We start from the raw sequence: 19,336 nt of genomic DNA on the forward strand, positions 1-19,336 counted from the left end.
ATGGTGGAACTGGGAAGACTTTTTTGTGGAAGACATTGGCTTCTGCAATTAGATCTAAAGGGCAGATTGTGTTGAATGTTGCTTCGAGTGGTATTGCTTCGTTATTACTATCTAAAGGAAGGACGGCACATTCTAGGTTTAAAATCCCCATTAACTTGACAGAAGACTCCATGTGCCACATTAAGCCAAACGATGATGTTGCTGACCTACTAAAAGAGGCAAAGTTGATTATATAGGACGAAGCCCCTATGGTCCACAAGCATGCTTTTGAGGCACTAGATCGAACAATGAAAGACGTTTTATCGTCTTCTATGGGTCACCAGTCTGAACTACCATTTGGGGGTAAAGTTATTGTTTTTGGTGGGGACTTTAGACAAATCCTCCCGGTCATTCCTAATGGTACTAGACAACAAATTGTCAATGCTTCTTTGAGTTCTTCATATATATGGTCAGAATGCAAGGTTTTAAAATTAACAAAAAACATGAGGTTGACAGTTGGAGCTCAAACATCTAACGTTGAGTCTATTGAGAAATTTGCAAGATGGCTACTTGATATTGGTGAAGGAAACGTTGGTTCAGAAAATGATGGTGAAGCACTTATAGAGATACCGGATGACTTAGCAATCACCGATTTGGACGATCCAATACAAAGTTTAATCGACTTTGTTTATCCTTCAATTTTAGAAAATTACAAAAAATCTGGATTCTTTTCTGAGAGAGCTATTTTAGCACCAAAAAATGAAGTTGTTCATGAAATTAATGATCGTTTACTTTCGTTATTTCCGGGTGAAGAAAAAGAGTATTTGAGCTCTGACAGTATCTGTCAAACTGAGCAAGTACTTGATTCTTTCCAACAAGATTTGTATTCTGCTGATAATTTGAATGCTCTCAAAATAGCCGGTTTACCTAATCATAAGTTGGTTCTTAAAGTTGGTGTTCCTGTAATGCTTCTTCGAAACATTGATCAACAAAGTGGTCTATGTAATGGAACTAGACTTCAAATAACCTTTCTCGGTAAACGAGTTATTGAAGCTGAAGTAATATCAGGTGGGAATATTGGTACTAGAGTTTATATTCCAAGGATTTCAATGATTCCTTCTGACAAGAAGATACCGTTTCAGTTTCAAAGAAGGCAATTTCCGTTATCAGTATGTTTTGCTATGACAATTAACAAAAGTCAAGGGCAGTCTTTATCAAGAGTTGGGCTATATTTAAAGGATCCAGTTTTTAGTCATGGCCAGTTGTACGTTGCTTTATCGAGAGTGAAGACGAGAGAAGGTGTCAAAATTTTAGCGTATGATGCTGATGGTAAACCTTCGAAGCAGACATCAAATGTGGTTTACAAGGAGATATTTGGTAACTTGTGATGTAATTTTAATTACAGTTTTTTTTTTAATATAGTAGATATTTGGTAACATGTGATGTAATTGAATCAATGTATGTATATCCTCTTCAATTTTATTTAACCATCCCGACAAATAATAATAAATAATTAATAATATCCTAAAAATAAATCAACCCGTAGGTACCACGGGTGATAACCTAGTTACGTATAAAGACAAAAAGAAGGCGGTTATTATTTTTTGTACAATAGAAATTAATTGGGCCAAGCCCATGATACGAGGAGAGCGTGGAGACGCGTATGCATGGGGAAAAAGGAATATCATTCCTTATATATCTTGGAGACGGCTGGACATAAAAAAAGAGATCTGAGGCACAAAGAGAGAAGGGGACGCTGATGGAGAGTGCGAAACATGAGTGTTTAAGTGCGTATCTTATATGTTTTATTCGGTTTTATATGAGTATATGCTTAGATTTGGTTTATTGCGAGAGTTTGTATGTTGCAGGTAAAAACGCGTAATTCAGTGAATTAGACATGGGGTTTACGGCTTGGAGATGGCGCTAACAGAATCAAGACAAAACAAAAAAATGGAAGATGGCACGTGGTCTTTTGTTAGTGGAAAAGAGTAAAGGGTTTTTAAGACCCTAGTTAAAAACATATCATCATTATCGAAAGAGGCAGTCATAAATTATAATTGTGGGGCTCTCATGATCATAGAAAGATATCATCATCACATAGAGAGGGTGATCACGTGAAGGAGAGTCAACAAGACATTGGGCCGCCAACTTTGAGAGATCATCTGAAAACATCACATCATCTTGAGAAGGGGTTGGCGGCTAGACATCTGAGACTGATGGGAGTGGGGCGTCTCCCACCCCCAAGCCACCCCAAGTCGCCTGCAACACCACCCCCTATGGCAACCACCATGGCGTCTCCCACCATGGCGTCTTCAACCGAACGCTCCAAAATTTCTTTTTCCCATAAATCTATCCGTTGCCAACGGATACTTTTTGATTTTTATTTATTTTTTTTAATAAAACTATAACCCTTATAAATAATACCATATACCAAACACAAACACCACAATCTTCTCTCAACTCATCAAAATTTATACCATTCTCTATATTTTTTACTCCTTTTTATAAAAAAATGTATCCCCACAGCATCCCTCCTTTCAACCAAAATCCACGAACCCCATTCCCGAATACACAATCTTCCAATCCACAACCCGATATGGCGGACCCAAACGTTTTAAATAACCCCGCTTTTTACACCTATTTCAATAATATGCACGTTCCTAGCCCTACACCGCAAGTATACTACAACAATATGACGGTACCGCAAAATATGGGGTTCGCCACTTGCAACACACAACTACCCGGTGGTTTTCAAAACGTTGGAGGATCGAGCCAACAAAATGGTATAAATTTTTTATTTAATTTTTTTGTATAGAATATGTTTTTTTTTTAACTTTGTTTGTATTCCATCTAGCGGTTGATTTAGATGACGAAGAAGTTTCGGAGACCCAGTTCCTTGTCGGTCAAAATGCTGTTTAACATGAAAAAAAGAAACGTTCACACAAGAGGAAAACACCGGGTGAAGAACGCTTGAAAACCAAACCGATACCATGGACTTCCAACGAGGAAATGAGTTTGTCCAAGGCTTGGCTAGAAATAACCGAAGACCCGAGATGTAGTAAGTTGTCTTATAACTTATTGGTCTCGTATAGATAACTATTGTTTCGTTTTTTATAGGTAACTATTGTTTCCTTTTTTATAGGTAACTATCAAAAGGAAAAAACATATTGGTCTCGTATTTACAAAGTTTTCCTCAAGTTGGAAGATCAAGAAGAGGGATACCGTGATGCCGATGGTATCGGCTCGAATTGGCGTAAAATGCGTCCTTTGATTCACATAGTCATCGCCTTCGATCCATTTAAAACTCATGGCCAATCATCGGCTAAGCGGTCAAAAACCTCATCCTCAACCGACCATCAAAGTCAAGGGTCGGACGCTCGGTCCCAAATAAACCTCAACGACATTGAGGAAGATTTGGAAGAGCCACATGAAGAGGCCGATGCATTTGAACCACCACAACGGCCGGTTGGCCGTGATAGGGCCAAAAAAGCCGCCCAACCGTCTTCTAGCGGTGTATGAATCGACTACACCGAAACGTTTGAAAAAGTCACCAATAAGTTAGACGGCTTGTTGCAAACGAGCCAACAACGGATCAACCTAAAAAAAGAACACGGTGACCGAAAGCTAAAGCTGAAAGAAAGTCGTCAAAAAGCACTTGATTTGCAAATATTGACATCCGACACGACAAACCTTTCTGGACCCGAGCTCGCTTTAGCCGAACAAATGAAGCAAGAAATTCGAGAAAAATATTGTCGCGACCCCCGACCCACCCTGGACGGAATCGGGAGCCGCGAGCAGTTCCAGTGGTACTCGTGGTATCTGATTTATGCGGCAGCGGAAGTCTTTTATTACAGGATCTTTTCACCGTAAAAATTTCTCGTTTAATATATTACACAAAGTTGTTAGGGATAAATTCCCATAATTTACAATACGTTGATGTCACACAGAAATCATTATTTGCCAAAACATGTTTTATTTATTTATTCACAATGAGCCACTTCTCTGAGCTTGTAGTGCTTTACTGCACTTTTCCTGGATCACACAGATCACCTGAAACATGTTTGAAAAAGGTTTTGTCAGCGGGGAAATACTGAGTGAATCATTCTGTTTTCTAAAACGACCCGTTAGTTATAAATTACAGTATCAAGGGGAATTACAATGTTTCTGATATCAAACCAACTACCCACAGTATTTGTCACTCGACCAACCATTGGCTAGCCCATTTGTCCAATGGTGTCTGTGACTGTGGTCAGATCACCCCTTGGCCGCCCGTTTGTCCAAGTGTGACGGGAAACAAGTAATGTATACAAAACCCCACATACCGGCTGTAATTTGGTGATTACATAGACTTAATCCCTGTAATTATAACTTTGGAAAATAACTTGGAGTTTTGTAAACTTACTCACAAACTGTGAGAAAACAGTTTAAAAGAAGAATGACTCACATTACAGATTAACGAGCAATAGATATAAGCCTACTGATTAGCCTTGATTAAACCTAGTTTAACACAATGCACACACAGGCAGGTTAGTAACTAATACAGCAGTTACGTCAATTCACGAGATTAAACCCTCACAACGGTTAATCAGTGCAATACTCGATAATTCAATCGGATTCACAACGAATAACAGAGCATAGTCCGAATTCGAACAGCACTCTAATATTCAAGTCGAAATCACGACGAATAATCAAAGTACAAGCTCAATTGAGCAGCACCTGGACTATCGTTGGATAGTTATAATCGATCGGACGTTGAATCGTAATAGCGATCGAGTTATTACCCTGATTGCGGCAGCACCTCGTGATCGTGTGTGTGTTTATTGTGGTATTATGGCCTCAACTCGACGTACAAACAGCAACTTTACGTCGTTTTAACTTCTACAGGTGAGTGCCAATGTCGGCTATTTATAGAAAGTTTTGGGACTCCCTTACGGACCGTAAGCCCGAACCTTTACGGTCCGTAAGCTAAGCAGTCTAATTCATAGGCTGCCTAGACTCGGTTGTAGCTTGGGTGACTCAACTTTTCAACAAATCAGATTTATGCAACGTTCATTTTAGATAAATATTAGACTAGGGTTTGCCCCCCCTCGAGTTTTAGGGGCCCTGATCCTGATTCCGATCTTTCTGAAAATTTTAGGGCTAGTGCAGAATTACTTGGGTGTCTCAATTAGGGTTTTCTTATTGACTAATTATTGTCCTAACTATTGATTTTAATGGCAGTTATTACATCCTCCCCACCTTAAGAAAAATCTCGTCCTCGAGATTTACTGAAATAGATGAGGGTACTTTCGCTTCATCTCTGATTCCAGTTCCCAAGTATATTCTGGTCCTCTCTTGGATTCCCATTTGACTTTTACTAGCACTAGTCATTTGTGTTTAAGAAACTTAATCTTCCGATCTTCTATTTGTAGGGGTTTCTCTACGAATTTCAGCTTTTCATTTACCTCTATATCTTGAAGAGGTACTACCAGGGATTCGTCTGATAAACATTTCTTGAGATTGGATACATGAAACACATCATGTACTCCAGCTAACTCTTCTGGTAGTTGTAAACGATAAGCTACGGGTCCTATTCGTTGAATCACGGGGAATGGTCCAACGTACCTTGGACTTAGCTTTCCTTTCTTACCGAATCGTACTACTCCTTTCCAAGGAGAAACTTTTAAAATTATTTTATCTCCTACTTGGAATTCTAAAGGTTTACGACGATTGTCTGCATAGCTCTTCTGACGATCTCTAGCAGTCTTCAGTCTTTCCTTGATCTGAGTTATCTTGTCAGTAGTTTCTTGTACAATTTCAGGACCTGATAACTGGCTTTCTCCGATTTCTGCCCAACATACTGGAGTTCTGCACTTACGTCCGTACAGTGCTTCGAATGGTGCAGCTTCGATGCTTGAATGATAACTATTGTTATAGGAGAATTCAATTAATGGCAAATGGTTATCCCAATTACCACCAAAGTCAATTACACATGCCCGGAGCATGTCTTCTAGAGTTTGTATTGTCCTTTCACTTTGTTCGTCTGTTTGTGGATGATAAGCAGTACTTAGATTTAGTCGAGTTCCCATTGCTTTCTGAAAACTTTTCCAAAATGAGAAGTAAATCGACTATCTCTATCCGATACAATGGAGAGCGGGACTCCATGTAGGAATACTACTTCGTCCACGTACAGCTGCGCTAATCTTTCCATGCTAAAGGTTTCTTTCATTGGTAGAAAATGAGCTGATTTGGTTAATAGATCGACAATTACCCAAATAGCATCATTACCTTTTCTGGTTCTGGGTAACTTAGTAACAAAATCCATTGTTATGAGTTCCCATTTCCATACAGGCATTTCTAACTGTTGTAGTAGTCCTGAAGGTTTCTGATGTTCGGCTTTAACTTGTGAACAAGTTAAACACTTGGATACGTATTCAGCTATATCCTTTTTCATTCCTATCCACCAGAAATTATTCCTTAAATCTTGGTACATTTTATTGTTTCCTGGGTGCATGGTATACCTAGATTTATGAGCTTCTTCTAAAATCTTATTTCTTAACTCTCCTTGCTTAGGTACCCAAATTCGTTTCTTATGGAATTTCCAAATTCCATCATTTCCTTGTTCTAGTTCTTTTAGGTAACCTTTCATTCCTTCAGCATCATCTTTGATTGCTGTTTTCTGAACTTCTTTGATTTGTGCCCTTAAATCTACTTGTAGATTTAACCTTAGAGCACGTACTCGTTTCTGTTTCTCATGGTACTTGCGACTTAAGGCATCTGCAACTACATTTGCCTTTCCTTCGTGATATTGGATATCACAGTCGTAATCGCTTAGCATCTCCATCCATCTTCTTTGCCTCATGTTTAACTCTTTTTGCCCAAATATATATCTTAAACTCTTATGATCTGTATAAACAGTAAACTTACTTCCATACAGATAATGTCTCCATATCTTAAGGGCAAAAATTATGGCTCCTAGTTCTAGATCATGAGTCGTATAATTTTCTTCGTACTTTTTCAATTGTCTAGAAGCATACGCAATTACCTTCTTGCGTTGCATTAACACACATCCGTATCCGAATTTTGAAGCATCACAATATACTTCAAAGTCTTCTGTTCCCTCGGGTAAAGCTAAGATTGGTGCATTCGTCAATCTATGCTTTAAAATCTTAAAAGCTTCTTCTTGTCTAGGTCCCCATTCAAACTTAGCGGCTTTACAGGTTAACTTAGTTAAAAGTACAGCTATCTTAGAAAAATCTTTGATAAATCGTCTATAGTATCCAGCTAAGCCTAGAAAACTTCTTATCTCCATAGCTGTTTGTGGGACTTTCCACTTTGTAATTGGTTCTATCTTAGCAGGATCTACATGGATACCTTCATGATTTACCACATGACCTAAGAATTGTACTTCTTGTAGCCAAAATTCGCATTTTGAGAATTTGGCATAAAGCCTTTCTTTTCTTAACAAAGTTAAGAGAACGTGTAAGTGTTCACAATGTTCTTTTTGGCTTTTGGAATAAATAAGTATGTCGTCGATGAAAACGATCACAAATTTATCCAAGTATGGTTTACAGATTCGATTCATCATGTCCATGAATGCTGCTGGGGCATTCGTTAATCCAAAGGGCATGACTGTAAACTCATAATGACCATACCTAGTTCTGAAGGCAGTTTTAGGTATGTCTTCTTCTTGTACTTTTAGCTGATGATATCCAGATCTTAAATCTATCTTAGAGAAATACCTAGCTCCTTGCAATTGATCAAAAAGATCATCAATCCTAGGTAATGGGTATCGACTCTTAATCGTAACCTTATTCAATTCTCTATAATCGATACACATTCTCATCGATCCATCTTTCTTTTTCACAAACAATACTGGTGCACCCCAAGGGGATGAACTCGGTTGTATGAATCCTTTGCTTAATAATTCATCTAATTGCTTTTTCAATTCTAGCATTTCGGTAGGTGCTAATCTATATGGTGCTTTGGCTAATGGTGCAGTACCTGGAATTAAATGAATTCTAAATTCTACTTCTCTATCAGGTGGTAATCCAGGTAATTCTTCTGGAAAAACGTCTGGGTATTCTGAGACTATTGGAATATCCTGAAGTTCCTTATCTTTAGTGTTAACTGAAATCATATACACCATTTCCTGCTTTCTCGAATAGCTTGCCAATTTCATTACTGAGATAAATTTCAGTGGCTTTCGAGATTTATTTCCAGTAATTATAATTACCTCTCCTGAAGGGGTTTGAATTTCTACTGCATTTTTATCACATAGGATTCGTGCATGGTTGGCTATTAACCAATCCATTCCTAATACTACATCGAATCCGGCTAAATTCATTGGTAACAGATTTGCAGAAAATTTATGGCCTAATAGTTCTATTTTTCCTTCTTGCCAGATTTTATCTATTTTCACAGAATTTCCTTCTGCGGTTTCGACTGTGAAAATTTGCCTAAGAGTGGTTAAAGGTAACTTAAGAGCTTGACAAAATGAAGTATTAATAAAACTTTGGTTCGCACCAGAGTCAAATAATACTTTTGCAAATACGTCATGTACTAGGAACGTACCGGCTATCACATCTGGAATGAGTTCGGCTTCTTGAGTGGTCAGCTGGAATGCACGCACATTTTTCTTGGTTGCTCCTTCAGCGGTTTTAACTTTGTTATCTATTGGTTTAGCTAGCTTAGGACATTCGGATTGAAAATGTCCCCTTTCTCTGCAGTTATAACAAATTCTTGTTTTCTTCCTGCAGTCTTCCTCACGATGTCCTTTTGCCTTGCAAAAATTGCAAACTATATTGCATTGTCCATAATGCTTCTTTTTGCAATTTTTGCAGAAAGGAGGTGATGAGGATTGCCCTGTTCCTCTTTTCTTGATATTACCCATACGAAATACTTGGGTAATCTTCTGAGCTATTTCCTTCTTCCGGTCTTCTTCTCTTGTGCGCACCAATTCATCCGTTAGGGTGTTAGCTAATTCTACCGCATCGTCAATGGTACGAGGTCTCGCAGCTTTAACGATGTTTCGGATTTCACTAATTAACCCCCAGATGTAACGGGAAATAAGTACCGGTTCTGGCGAAGCCAGTGTTGGCACCACCCTTGCATATTCAAAGAATGTCGAAGTATAGCCCCGGCAATCTACCCCTGTCATGCGGTGACTTAGGAATTTGTTTACCATTTAATCTTTTTCATATTCGGGACAGAATTTTCTTTCTACCAGATTCTTAAATTCTTCCCAACTCATGGCATAGGCTATCCTTCTTCCTTTTGCCTGGAGGACCGTATTCCACCATTCTAGTGCTCCTTCTTTGAACAGATTTGATGCATACATCACTTGATCCTCTTCGGCACATTTGCTTATTGCAATCACTGCTTCGGTTTTCTCTAACCAACGCAGTGTTGCAGTTGCCCCTTCGTTACCTACAAATTCAATAGGTTTGCAAGCAAGAAACTCTTTGTAAGTGCAACCAGGCGTTGCAGCTTTCATTCTCTTAGGGAGTGGGGCCTGTTGCGGATCATAATCGTCATGATTGCCGCCTCCATTTACGCTGTTACTGCCGTTATCTTCTGGAATACGTTTACTAGGAATTAATCGTGGTTCGGCAGGTTTCTGAACAGCAGCCACAATTTCTGGAATAGCATGGGCTATTCCTTGGGCGATAAAGTGCTCAATATCTTGTCGGGTTATATATTGATCTTTCGGTTCTTGCTCAGATTGATTTACTTCATTAATTGGTTCATTGTTAGCGTTTTCCATCTGCTAATTAGTAGAAATTTATTAGTGTCTAACTTATTACTAACCAATTTAGCACAGATAAACACATAAATTACTACAACATACAAACATAACCAAAATTGTCGATTTCTCGACTTTCATTTTGTTATTGTATATTGTATATGCCTCCGTACACACCGTATCTTACAAAGTTTTATTGCCCATTTTACAGAATCAGTTTTACTATATTAGTTATAATACAGACAAACTTTTTCCAGCCCTTCCTATCTTTTGGTCTACTGGCAGTTTCAGTAACGACGCTCCCTCTCGTCGTACTTCCAAGAGATCTGCTCCCCCATTTCCCGGATCCTATTCCCGGTGCCTATCAGTTCTTCACCAAACTGACGTAACTCAGCTAAATTTTCATAGCTCATGGGAGGATTAAGGATAGGTTTTGGGTCAAATTGTGGGAGAAAACTATAGGGATTATTAACTATATTTTGGAATTGCCAGTCATTAGTCCACCATTCCTCCATTTGGCCTAATGGTCTGGTGTGAACTAGTGGGTCTGGAATAGCTGGTCCTAGGTTTAGTGGGAATTGGGCTGTAGCCGGGTAAGAGAAGAGATTATCGTTGATAGGCTCTAAAACATCACAATTATCCAGTAGGCGATCTATTTCGTCCTGGAACGTGATTTCCTCAGACTGTTTAGAGCTTTCGCCAATTTCTATTCCCTTTTGCTTAAGATCTATTCCTATTTCCTTTTCTGGTGGTTTCGAACTTTCTCCAGTTTCTATTTCCTTTCCCTTGTTCTGTCACACCCCCAAAATCCACACGCGGAGTACCACCGCTTGGGAGCGTGACATGACCAGGATCAAGCCATCAATCATATCAAACATAACATTTAATAATAATAAAAGTCATTAAAGTAGTTCATCATGACATGATCGATGTTTCAAAACCAAGCATTGTTTAAGTAGCGGAAGCATTGTTGTAAACCCAAGTTAAAAATACTGAAATGTCATAAGTGTTCAACCAAGTAATACGATCCTTGTCCACAACGACCGGCTCCTCTTTGTGCAAGCTCCATGTACCTAACGATCTGCAAGGCATGTAACAGAATGATCAACAAACTAGTTGAGCGAGTTCACAGTAAGTAAGTGCGTAACAGTAAGTAACGGGTGGCTCTACTGGACCGATAGTAAGTTGTATAGGTGGGGGCTTCCCATGTTATGTGTCCACTAGACTATTCGTATCAACTACTCGTATCATCCCTGTTCTTCTTCCGAGAACAGTAGCGCGTATGGGGTGTACGTAGGTTTTACGTACGTATCCTTCACAACCGAGGATAGGAGACGCGGGGGTGTACGTGGGTTTCACGTACGTATCCCTTGTACCGAGGATAGAAGTAAGTAATGCGTACACGTAGGTTTTACGTGCGTGCCTGACATCCGAGGCAGTAATTGGCATATGACCACGTAGGTGTTATCCTAACCTACGGAACCGTCCTGACATCCGAGGATCATGGTAGGTGATAGTCTAGGAAAAGTATATGTACGTTCTTAGTCAATTGTAACCTTTATCCCATTCCCACGACCCGGGAATCCCATGCCTTAGTAGGAGTGTGAACTCACCTGGGTTTGCTCGGCAGACAATAAAATGCTCAAGTATACAAGTAAGGGATCAACCACGTCCTATCATGGTTACTTATGCAAGTTAGGTTCGTATAAAGCACGTTTGTATCACGTATGGTATCAAGTATGATCATGGCAAATCACATAAACGTATCAGCAGTTCATATCATGTAACGAGTCCAAGTAGACGGCCCAATAAATATAAGCAGTCCAATAACAATCAGTTAAACAGAATCCAAGTGTTCGGCCCAAACAGATAAGTAGTCCAATTACATAACATTAATAAGATTGGGCCCGTGACAGTGTAGGCCCAAACAGTGTACGTGCAAAGGAGGTCTCGAGTCGCAACCAGCGATCTCGAGTCGCAACCGGTGGTCTCGGTTCGTCATGGCCCGATTACGAGTCACAGCCGGAGATTACGAGTCGCAACCGGTGGTTGCGAGTCGCAACTGGTGATTTCGACTCATCATGGTCTGGTTACGAGTCGCAACGGGACTCGCAACCATGGTCTCGGCTTGTGCTGTTTGTGGTCTCGAGTGGGTTCCGACTCGCAATCCGAGTCGCAACCAAATGTAACTGGTTTCCATAATTCCTGTAACAATCATTCCGTGATTCTAGCAAACAACTTAGGCAGTTTCGGAAATCAGATCAAACCATGTTTAATCAGCATTCAATCATATTCATAACACCTTCAAAATCATCACCATTAGCATGTTCATACAGCATCAAACACTAATCGGATTAGCACACAAATCTAAACCGAGTCATGAACATATCATCGGACTAGCATGCAACCTATCCGATTACCATTCATACAGAACCTGATTATATCTATCATCATGCAATCAATCCGAAGACCAATCATAAACAACATAATCTAACCGGCCCTAGTTCATAATCATGCAAATTCTAATCGGTTTCATCTAAACATGAAATCATAAAATCACTTATCACAAAAGCATAAACAAAACACTAACCGATTACGAGTAAAGAAGGGTGATCCGAACAAGAGAATGATCGGATGGTCTTGTGCCGTCGGGTCCTAAGCAAGCCGAGAGAGAGAGGTAGAGAGCAAATAGGGTTCGTGTGTGTGTTATGAAAATTGTAACAATGAGAGAAATCAAACCCTTACCAAAGGATTTGTGTTTGCGAGTGGGGAGTGGGCCGAGCCCAACTCGGTTACCAAATGGAGTCCGATTTCAAGGTGTGGCCCAAACGGGCTTGTGTGACCGGTTTGTGTAATTTGGGCTCGTGCAACACATAACATACATACGCACATAACAAATATTCATTTAAAATCATATAATTCAGTTCTCATAAGCACGTAACGTTACATCAAAGCAAGTCGAAAGTTCGAGTTGTCACATGTTCATGCTCACAGGGTTTTCTATTTTAGGAAGTCTTCTAGTGGCTGGTTTCCTACGGCGTACTTTCCTCCACCCTACGTATCTTCTTTTCTTTTTAGGTTTGGCTTTTTCCAGTGGTGGAGCTTTGAATTCCACAGGTTCTTCTATGTCAGCAATGTAACCAGTAAAGTCGTGAGAGACTTCGATAGGCACTGGATATAAGTTGAGATTCTGGAATGCTTCCGACATCTCATTCATGCTGCATAGTATATATGCAAAATACAAGAATGTAATGTTAAAACTTTGGGACAAAGTTTAACAAACAAACACTGAAGTTTTATTGTATAATTTATACAAAGGACAACAGAAATAAACACACTAGGATTTTATTTATTTACTGGATTGTGATTTCCCTTACTAGACCCAACTTATCGGATATTTAGAGGTTGGCATTTCTGCTACAGTAGCTAGCATATAGAGATTTGCCCATTTCTTGTCTATTTTATCTTCCCAAGGTGTACTATTACCCAATTCTTGGACTTCTGGGTTAAACCTAACTCTCTTGGTTCGGGGTTTCTTTTTCTCCTGACTCTTTTTAAGTATCGAATCCCTTTTCTCTGGGGAAAGAGGATTTTCATAGTTTGCCTTGCGGACAAAGATTCCTTCTTCTAGGTTTACTGGGTTTTTAGAAGAAGATGCAATATTTAATTTGTGATAGATAGCAGACAGCTTTTGTTTACCCATACTGTAACTAACAAATAATCAGTTAATACAACAAATAATCACAGAATGATAACTAGTAAGATTAAGTATTTTGTCAAATACTAAATTCCGTAATAGGCTTAAATCAGTGGCTCGATCAGTGGCTCAATAGTTATTTAATTATTAGCTCTGATACCACCTTCTGTCGCGACCCCCGACCCACCCTGGATGGAATCGGGAGCCGCGAGCAGTTCCAGTGGTACCCGTGGTATCTGATTTATGCGGCAGCGGAAGTCTTTTATTACAGGATCTTTTCACCGTAAAAATTTCTCGTTTAATATATTACACAAAGTTGTTAGGGATAAATTCCCATAATTTACAATACGTTGATTTCACACAGAAATCATTATTTGCCAAAACATGTTTTATTTATTTATTCACAATGAGCCACTTCTCTGAGCTTGTAGTGCTTTACTGCACTTTTCCTGGATCGCACAGATCACCTGAAACATGTTTGAAAAAGGTTTTGTCAGCGGGGAAATACTGAGTGAATCATTCTGTTTTCTAAAACGACCCGTTAGTTATAAATTACAGTATCAAGGGGAATTACAATGTTTCTGATATCAAACCAACTACCCACAGTATTTGTCACTCGACCAACCATTGGCTAGCCCATTTGTCCAATGGTGTCTGTGACTGTGGTCAGATCACCCCTTGGCCGCCCGTTTGTCCAAGTGTGACGGGAAACAAGTAATGTATACAAAACCCCACATACCGGCTGTAATTTGGTGATTACATAGACTTAATCCCTGTAATTATAACTTTGGAAAATAACTTGGAGTTTTGTAAACTTACTCACAAACTGTGAGAAAACAGTTTAAAAGAAGAATGACTCACATTGCAGATTAACGAGCAATAGATATAAGCCTACTGATTAGCCTTGATTAAACCTAGTTTAACACAATGCACACACAGGCAGGTTAGTAACTAATACAGCAGTTACGTCAATTCACGAGATTAAACCCTCACAACAGTTAATCAGTGCAATACTCGATAATTCAATCGGATTCACAACGAATAACAGAGCATAGTCCGAATTCGAACAGCACTCTAATATTCAAGTCGAAATCACGACGAATAATCAAAGTACAAGCTCAATTGAGCAGCACCTGGACTATCGTTGGATAGTTATAATCGATCGGACGTTGAATCGTAATAGCGATCGAGTTATTACCGTGATTGCGGTAGCACCTCGTGATCGTGTGTGTGTTTATTGTGGTATTATGGCCTCAACTCGACGTACAAACAGCAACTTTACGTCGTTTTAACTTCTACAGGTGAGTGCCAATGTCGGCTATTTATAGCAAGTTTTGGGACTCCCTTACGGACCGTAAGCCCGAACCTTTACGGTCCGTAAGCTAAGCAGTCTAATTCATAGGCTGCCTAGACTCGGTTGTAGCTTGGGTGACTCAACTTTTCAACAAATCAGATTTATGCAACGTTCATTTTAGATAAATATTAGACTAGGGTTTGCCCCCCCCCCCCCCCCTCTCGAGTTTTAGGGGCCCTGATCCTGATTCCGATCTTTCTGAAAATTTTAGGGCTAGTGCAGAATTACTTGGGTGTCTCAATTAGGGTTTTTCTTATTGACTAATTATTGTCCTAACTATTGATTTTAATGGCAGTTATTACAAATATAACCTTTGTTGATTGTATTTTTTTTTGTTGATGTATTTTTTTTTTCGGTTGATGTATTTTTTATTTTGTTGAAGTAATTTTTTTTTGTTGAAGTATTAGTTTTTATTTACTTTGATCAATATTTTTATAAAAAATAGGAGTTTTTTTATATCTTTTACATAAAAAAGACAAAATAAATCAATGCCACGTGTCGCAAGACGCCCTAGCCAGCCAAGTTGCTCCACTCCCCTTTTTTTGCCCAAAATCCTCACGTCACGTGTCGCAAGACGCCCTCTCAAAAGGATGCCCCACTCCTTTTAGTCTGAGGGAGCAACAATTAAATGAGGCGACATCAAGACTTATCATATCACATCAATTTTGGATAGACAAAAAAAAAGAGAGTGGCAGCTGATTTATTTGGAGTTCACGTGAATTTTGGGATAAAAAGTCATTCAACAATTAATTCATCAAATGATAAAACATATTGGACTTTTGGAGGGCACTGTTGGACTTGTTATTGGGCCGCCATATTGAGAAGAATTAATAGAGAGCTCAACATAACATCATCAATATTCACGTGACATCAAGGAGAAGATAGTGGGCGACATCTTGGACTTTGGGGATACAAGGCCCATTATTTTAATCATCCAACATCACTTGTGGGCGGGATTCTTTTCGGGCGCTGACATACTAGGTTGGAGAGAAGGCAGCCACATATCGTCCATTTTTTTGGGGCTCTAATCACTAATGAACATCCTCATTCCCACCTCTCAATCAAATCGATCATGCCTTCAATCTCATCTCAAGTCGGTGATCGCGTCCACCCAACCATGAACGACTAGTCTCTGTGGATTCACCCCGGTGTAGATGTTGTAAGATTTCTAGGGTTTATACATTTGTATTTTAAGTTGTTTTGTGACAAATTGTTTAGTATTTGAAACTTATGATAATTGTCGTGCATTTAAATTGAATTTGTGAATTGTCGAACGATGATAAAGTTATGACTTTGTGAAATGAATTTGTGCACTTATGCCTTATCGTAGGTTAGGATTTACATGTCCGAGGCAACGAAGTGCATTACGGTCCGTTGTCTATGACGTTGATAGCAATTGGCACCTAAGCTTCGTGATAGTAATCTGTTAATCACTATATGCAATTGATTCAACTTAAGATATGTAGAAACCCTAGGTCTTGCAATTATCGAACCGGGTGTGATCCGTATTCTCAATTCTTGTTTCAACTTTCTAGTTACGATTTTAGTTGCAATTTTAGTTAATCAAAAGTGTTTTAGATAATACCCATTGTTGGTTCACTCCGATTTATTTTCGAATCAATTGAACAAATAAAATTAGCAAACTTCATAATCACGTTGTACATTGTTTGTAAATAGTCTAACTAATCGAACGGGTTATGTGAGACTGGCCACCTGCTCTTCGTGGATGATACCTGACTTACCCTGACTACCTAGGTTTAATTGGGTTTTTTACTGATCGGGACGACACGGTCACGTCAGACGCAATATCAAACGAACAAAGATAATCAAGAGCGAATTGTTTTGCAAGAAATCAAGCTCGAGAATTATTGGGGTAAAGTGGGAAGCTTAGAGATCAAGAAATTTACGGGTTCTACCTTACGATTTCTTTTATTTTCTAGTTTCTTGTTTTTACTTCGATGAATTCTTGTTTGAGATTTTGTTTGATTATTTTTAAGACCATGATTCTTGGCTAAATTTCATAAACTACCTAGGCTTACGACAATGGTTTAATAAAGTTTGGATTTTATTCGTTATTAATGTGGTTTATGGGTTTTCTTGAAAAGTAAACGATTATGGTATTTTGATTTGGTGTATATGCGTGCTTGGTATTGTTTGAATATTGATTATTGCTTCATATGATTCTTGGTGACGGTCTATATCACATAATAGAGTCGTGCTAGGGTTTTAGATTTAGGTGACGGTCTTTATCACATAATAAATCTCTAACTCTTTAAGGTGAAATCGCGCGAATAACCTTAGAAGTAATAGTCGGTAATCTTATAAAATCAAGTGTTCTACTAATCTTGTCGCAGTAAGGCTCGGGGTTATTAATAGGTCTCGGTTTGGTATATAGCTAGGATTAGGTTTTGTAAGAAATCGGTCTTAGTTCCCTAATCATTCTCTTGTCTATTAAACCAAGTTAGAAACCATAGTTGCCTTAGACTTTCGCGATGTAAGGTAGATTGTTATATTAAGGCACTTTTCAAGAAGTTAGAGGACTGTAAGGAAATCTAACAACCGGTAGTCGTAATGGCCTAGGTAGTGCCATAAGTTTCACCTCGAGAAGGGTTGAGGGGCTTAGTTGGTGTCTTAATAGGTTTAGTATCATAAGATCCCGGTTCCATACCACATTAGTTTCGAATAGAAATCCACTCCAAGTTAAACCTGCGTCTAGCCTAGGTATTCTTCATCGCCACTGGTTTAAGTCTTCGTCCAAGTTCGTGTTTCGTTATTTTAATTAATTTAGTTTAATCTTTATTTGCAAATTTAGGATTTTTAGAAACCCCCTAATCAAATAAATAATTAGTGAGTCGTGTCAGTCTTAGTCTAGATAGAGTCTTAGCGTAATTTAATTGAGTCTCGTGGGTTCGATATCCGGACTTACTTAGCTTTACTAGAGTCGATCGGTTCACTTGTCGGTTAGTAGTTTAGTCGAGTTTAGAGAGTCTAGAGTATTACTTTGAGTCTAGATTTAGGTTAATTTTAGTTGTTTTTATTAAACTACTTTTAGCACATCAAGTTCTTGGCGCCATTGCCGGGGGACTCTTTGGCGATTGCGTTGATTACTTTATCTGGACTTAATTGACATCATACGTGCTACTTGCTTTTGTACATTGAGTCGTAGGAGTCTAATTGTCCGTGTCTTTTATTTTTCTTGAATCTTGTAAATATGTGTGAAATTTGTGGAGGACCTCATTTTACTATTAATTGCCCACAATATGAGGGGTCCTCTGCACAATGTTATGCTAACCCTTTTATGCAGCCGCAGCCATATTTTTCACAGGGGTATTCTTTGCATTGTTATGATAATCAGCCATATTACGATGATCCGTGTCAGCAGCCACAGTATAATGGGGGTCAGTACTATGAACAATATTCTGGTAGCAACTCTGATGGGGTGATGATGTTGTTTGGGGTAGGATTGAGGAGATGTTTGCTCAGTTAATGGTGAGAGATCAGGCTACTCAGAAAACCTTAATCGAATTTGGTAGCTTCGCTAAAAATCAAGATCAAATAAATAAAAATCAAGAGTCTGCTATATTAGATCAACAGTCTACTCTACTAGATCTTCAACGTACAGTAGATGACATTGCTAGAATATTGAAAGAAGAGGAATAAGCGCAAAAAGTCCAACCAGAACAGCCAACGACTGTCTATACATATGATGCGGAAGGGAAAAAGCTGTCATATGAGGATTGGTCAGATGAAGAGATCACTTCAGTCACGGAGACGAAAATGGACGCTGAAGCCCCACCTCCGGTTCCACAGGTTCCAATTATTAATTACTGGAGCGACTCTAATGATGAAATAGACGAAGAAGAGTGGGTTGCTTATCAGAGGTCGTTAGTGAAAGAAGAAGTGATGGAGAAGGAAGTAGACTTAGGAGACTCACTTGGGTTAATGTTTGGTGCAGAGGAAGAAATTGTAGTGGTTGAAATTAAGTCATCTAGGGAGGATGAGTTTTTAGAGTTAGAATTAGAGGGTTTACCGATCTATGAAGAGGTAGGAGTGTTGGACCCTAATAGGGACATAGCATACTTTGATGCCCTACTTGAAGGTGAACCGACAAAGATGATCGAACCTACCCCTTACGAAGAGACTAAGTGTGGGGATCATCCTTTGAATGTGGTGGAAGAAGAAGAAGAACACCACAGCTGGCCCATGGTATTAGTGATAGGTGAAACTGAAAAATCAGAGAAGCCACAGGAGAAGGCAAAGAAAAGAAAGAGAAAGGATCTAAACCGGAAGAGGATCGAAGGTTGGGGCGGGATAGAGATGAAGAAGCCGTTCACGCACGATCAGTCTTCTCGCTACATGTTGCGCATTCAGTTTCTTCCAGGTAAGTTTAAATTTTGGTGGTCTGACCCGTTTAAAATTTTTAAAATATTTTATTATTCCACCAATAAATGTTTAATTATTTTTGAGGATCGGGTGGAATTAAACGGGTTAGACAAGGTCCAGATCAAAGAAAAACCTCCTGGTAAAATTCAAGTGTGGGGAGGTTTTGTAGAGTTTTGTAAATTTATATAGATTTGGTGTA

At 39.0% G+C, this 19,336-nt stretch overlaps 1 protein-coding gene across 1 annotated transcript; it reads left to right on the forward strand.

Moving 5' to 3' along the window:
* The first annotated feature begins 248 nt into the window (after positions 1-248).
* On the forward strand, positions 249-1,367 carry LOC110927045 (ATP-dependent DNA helicase pif1-like). The gene has a single exon (XM_022170641.1). The coding sequence runs from the start codon at positions 249-251 to the stop codon at positions 1,365-1,367; it is 1,119 nt and encodes a 372-aa protein (XP_022026333.1).
* The last annotated feature ends 17,969 nt before the right edge of the window (positions 1,368-19,336 follow it).

The sequence above is a fragment of the Helianthus annuus genome, chromosome 1 (genome assembly GCF_002127325.2).
Source record: "Helianthus annuus cultivar XRQ/B chromosome 1, HanXRQr2.0-SUNRISE, whole genome shotgun sequence".
NCBI lineage: Eukaryota > Viridiplantae > Streptophyta > Magnoliopsida > Asterales > Asteraceae > Helianthus > Helianthus annuus.